Source organism: Grus americana, chromosome 2, assembly GCF_028858705.1.
Source record: "Grus americana isolate bGruAme1 chromosome 2, bGruAme1.mat, whole genome shotgun sequence".
NCBI lineage: Eukaryota > Metazoa > Chordata > Aves > Gruiformes > Gruidae > Grus > Grus americana.
In genome coordinates, this window is record NC_072853.1 from 56,534,943 (window position 1) to 56,538,984 (window position 4,042).

Below are 4,042 nucleotides of genomic sequence, written 5' to 3' on the forward strand. Positions count from 1 at the left end.
TATGTTTAAGATTGAATCATTAAATAACTTACGGCTTGAATAATTTTTTTATTTTTTTTGCAGGCTGATGACAGCAAAACATCAGTGAGGGATCGATTTAATGCAAGGCAGTTTATGTCATGGTTACAGGACGTTGATGATAAGTTTGACAAATTAAAGGTATACTTCTTTGTCTTTCTATTTTAAAAACTCCCAAATCTCTAATGTCACTATGGAGATGAGATGAATAAATAGATTAATAAATAGATTTGTATGCAATATTATAGGCTGTTGTAGAGGTTTTGAGGGCAACACAAAGGAGAGTCTAGCAGTATAACAATTAACCTTTGTTGCTATATAGTTTAATGGAATATTCTGCAAATTTCTAAAGACATAGTGGGGAAGTCACTATCACCAGAGAGGCTCCTCTCTATTTTCAAACTTCTTGTGATATTTTTCCAAATACTAAAACAACTTCTTTCCCCATTTTAAAATAGACGTGCCTTTTGATGAGGCAGCAGCATGAGGCAGCAGCTTTAAATGCGGTACAGAGACTGGAGTGGCAGCTTAAACTACAAGAACTTGATCCTGCTACATACAAATCTATCAGCATTTATGAAATTCAGGAGTTTTATGTTCCTCTTGTTGATGTTAATGATGACTTTGAATTGACGCCAATATGACAACTAGCGTCTTCCGGCTCCCCCTTTCCCTTGGACAACTAGAGACTGAGGCGCAGTGATATACTAAAGTATTTTTCTCTTGAGACAGAGCACTTAATTCTGTGGAATACTACCTTTCTCAATAATTCAGGTATTCCTTCAGAGAAGTGCGGCACGGGCTCTTCTTCAAACACGGAAGATGGATGCTAATTTTAAAGTCAGTGTCCCAGTAAATGCCATTATCTGTGTTTTAAAAATTGCCTATAGCATTAGAGCTTATTGCTGAAAAAGCTGACGAAACATGGTGAGTTAACAGCGCTGGAAGCTGTTAATAACTAAAACAGCCACCAAAAAACAAATGATACTTAAAATCTGCTATAAAGCTTTGTATTATGAAACTTCAGTAACAGTTGAACTCCCACAGAAAAATGATGAAAAAGCCTGTGGAAGAAAATGTAAGACTTGGAGGAAAATAGTCTATTAATCTTATTATATTTTGTAAATTACTGTACAGTTTTCTTTTTGGAAAAAGATGTAATATTGTCTTCATTTTTAAATAATTTATTTTATACTTATTGTGCAAATGTAAATAGTCTTATAATTAATGTTCAAACCTGTATAAAATAGATATTTTAACTGTAAAACTGGTTTCGTCTAATGTTTTATTGGACCAAAGTTGTGGGTTTTATTAAGTGTAGTGTGTTTCTGGTTGGCAGTTCTTTTTTTTTTTTTTGTATGGCATGTGTTTGATTTAGCTGCTTGTTTCATCACCATAACTGTAAAAGAATTGAAACTGAACTGTATTGCATGCTTCACAGAACTCTTAACTCCTTTACTTCAATAACTGATACCTAAACAATTGTAATATTTACAAAATCATATTTCATATTAGTCTGCTGTTGTAATGCCATACCTATGACTTACTATACTGAAAATATTTTTGGTTAAAACAAAACAAAAAAACCTTTTGCTCTTATATGGTGGTCTCGTAATAGAGCCTATTTTTTCCAACAAAATGCCTTTGAAAATTCTTAAATTGTATATTGTCTATTTTAATATTAATCTATGGAGGGATATGTAAATAGTTGTAAATATAATGTTTAATAAATTTTATTGGTCATGTTATTAGTTGGAATTTCTTAATATTGTAACACTTGCTATATCAAATCTTAGCATTCCTGAAATATGTAAGGAGGCTCAATGAAACTAAAAAAAATTCCCGTGTTGCAAAATGTAATGCTTTTTTATTCTTAGTACTGTTAATGAGCAGAGAGTTAATTATTTATTAGTAAGAGGTTACAGATATTCATGAAAAAGATTTGTTACCCTCTAGTCTGTAAATTATTGAAGAATGCTTGGGATCTGATGTCTGTGAAATTACTTCTGAAAGAAAGGGGGCTTAGGCAAGAGACCTGGTTACCCGGAAAAGAGATTTAAAGTGCTTGCTTTGAACTGATTTTTAATTACTAGGTGTACTACTACAGAGTACACCTTGTGCTTGTATGAACGCCCAGGGTATCCTTCTTGTGATGGAGAGCAAACGGGCACTGAACAAGAGACTCTACGGACAGTAGGCTCCGTCCTGTGTGCACATCACTCCCAGTTCCAATCAAGAATAAAGTAATAGTAACTCAAGAACAGTAAAACAATTAATATGTAGTTCCTGCACTGTAACTTTTTTTTTGCCACTTTTAATGTGTTAGGTACCTGTGGAAGGAGCTGTTCTTCCTGCTTTTCTATAGGAATATCTTCCTGACATCACTTGGAATTGAAGGTGTACTGAAGAAAATGCAAATGTGACATTATTCTGAAAGTAAAATTTTAAAATAATACAGAAATCTGTATTACCGGCTTAAAAAGACAAGGGAAAAAATTGATAAAGCTCAAAGGTGTTAACAACTAGTAAGTGGGTATGAGTTTACTTTCATCAGATACTTAGAGTAATAAAAAGTAACATACGTATCTGGAAGTGAAAGAACCTAATACAGACTTTTTGAAGTATGGGATATGAATAATTAAGAGTATTTAATAAAGAACAGAAAAGAGAAACTGGGTTGCAGGACTGTTGGTTGCATTAGGCAAGAAGCGGGTGACAAAACAACTTGGGATGGAGGCGACAACTGGGCGAATGTACGGCGGTAGCTTGGTGCGGTGGCGCTCAGAGAGAGCAAGGGCGCGCTGGCTGTCACGCAGACGGGGGAGCAGGGTGGCCTTGGGGTGCCGCGTGGCAGCAGGGACACCCCGCGGGGCTGGGAGGAGGTGGGGGTTCAAGGGTGTTTGCTGTAAAACAAAGTTGATCCTCTGGAAGTTATCAGCAGAAACATTTTTGCGAGGAATTCAAAATTGGCAGTATCCTGTCTCATAAGGGGATCTGAAGACAGGTGCTTTCTTTACAAGGAGAGGTGACTTCCTATTATCGGGGTCTGTGAAACAGACCTTTGGTTTTTCAATTGCAACTGCTTAGTAAAACTTTAATTGCTCAAAGAAAGGGGACTGTCCAGATGTTTATCCCTTAGACAATGATCTGCCTTCTCTGATTAGAATCCAGGGTTTGTTCCAGTCGTGTATTTTTTTTTTCCCAAGTTTACTCTGTGGTAAACACCTGGTACGTTGTTTAATGGACACCCTACCGTGTGTTTCTCTCACCCAAGTGGTGTGAGTTGGGAGAGGAGGAGGGATGAGAGGAAATACAGGCGTGACTTGTTGGGGAGGTGGCCATGTTTCCCTCGCGAGGGTCTGGCTGTCCCCTGGGAAGCTGGAGGGCTACTCCAGGTTTCTGGGTTCCCAGCGAGGTTCCTCCTGGGCTTTTCTTCTAGGGACCGAACTTGTCGCCTTGGAGCTTGGCACGCAGGAGGACGAAGCACCCACAACGCAACCTTGTGTCGACCCTGAGCGAGGCTGTCGGCGAGCCCGGGGGTCCCGTCCTCACCCGAGGCTGCCCCTGCCCTCCCCCAGCTGCCTGCGGGCCTTTCCGCGCCCCCTGTTCGGCGGGGCGCAGCCCGGCTCTTGCTCGGGAGAGCTTTGCTAGTCCATCCCAAGGCTCGCCTTCCCCTTCGGTGGGCTGCCTCTGGCGGTTCCCCCACCGCCCTCTCTTTCTCACGCCTTGCCCGCAGCACCCTGCTGCGGCGGCGGCGGCGCTTCCCCAGGCGCCCTGCCCTCCCCGCAGCAGCCACTCGGCGAAGCCCCTGCGCTCCGCTCCTCCCTTCCCAGCTCCCCTAGGCTGACTTTCCCCCCTGCTAAACCTCCGCGTTTTCCCCCGCTGGCACTCGGCTGGGAAGGGGGATGTTCAGCAGTTCACCCCGGAAGACGCGCCCTCCCGCCGCTGCCTCGCAGCCCCTCCAGACCCAGGCTCCTCCACCTTGCCCTTCCCGCTCGGCAGCACCAAGCACGAAGCCGCCAGC

The 4,042-nt window shown here is 41.9% G+C and overlaps 1 protein-coding gene across 3 annotated transcripts in view; it reads left to right on the forward strand.

Moving 5' to 3' along the window:
* The window catches only part of ANKRD12 (ankyrin repeat domain 12), a 67,976-nt gene extending 65,270 nt beyond the window's left edge, over window positions 1-2,706 (forward strand). For 2 of the 3 annotated variants that reach the window (XM_054813979.1, XM_054813981.1), the window contains 2 exons: window positions 64-159; window positions 477-2,705. In XM_054813979.1, the coding sequence (XP_054669954.1) occupies window positions 64-159; window positions 477-662 (282 nt within the window). In that variant the 3' untranslated portion in view covers window positions 663-2,705. Of the gene's footprint in view, window positions 1-63; window positions 160-476 lie in introns of all 3 variants that reach the window. The other variant, XM_054813980.1, reaches the window with a different exon arrangement.
* Window positions 2,707-4,042: the final 1,336 nt, after the last annotated feature.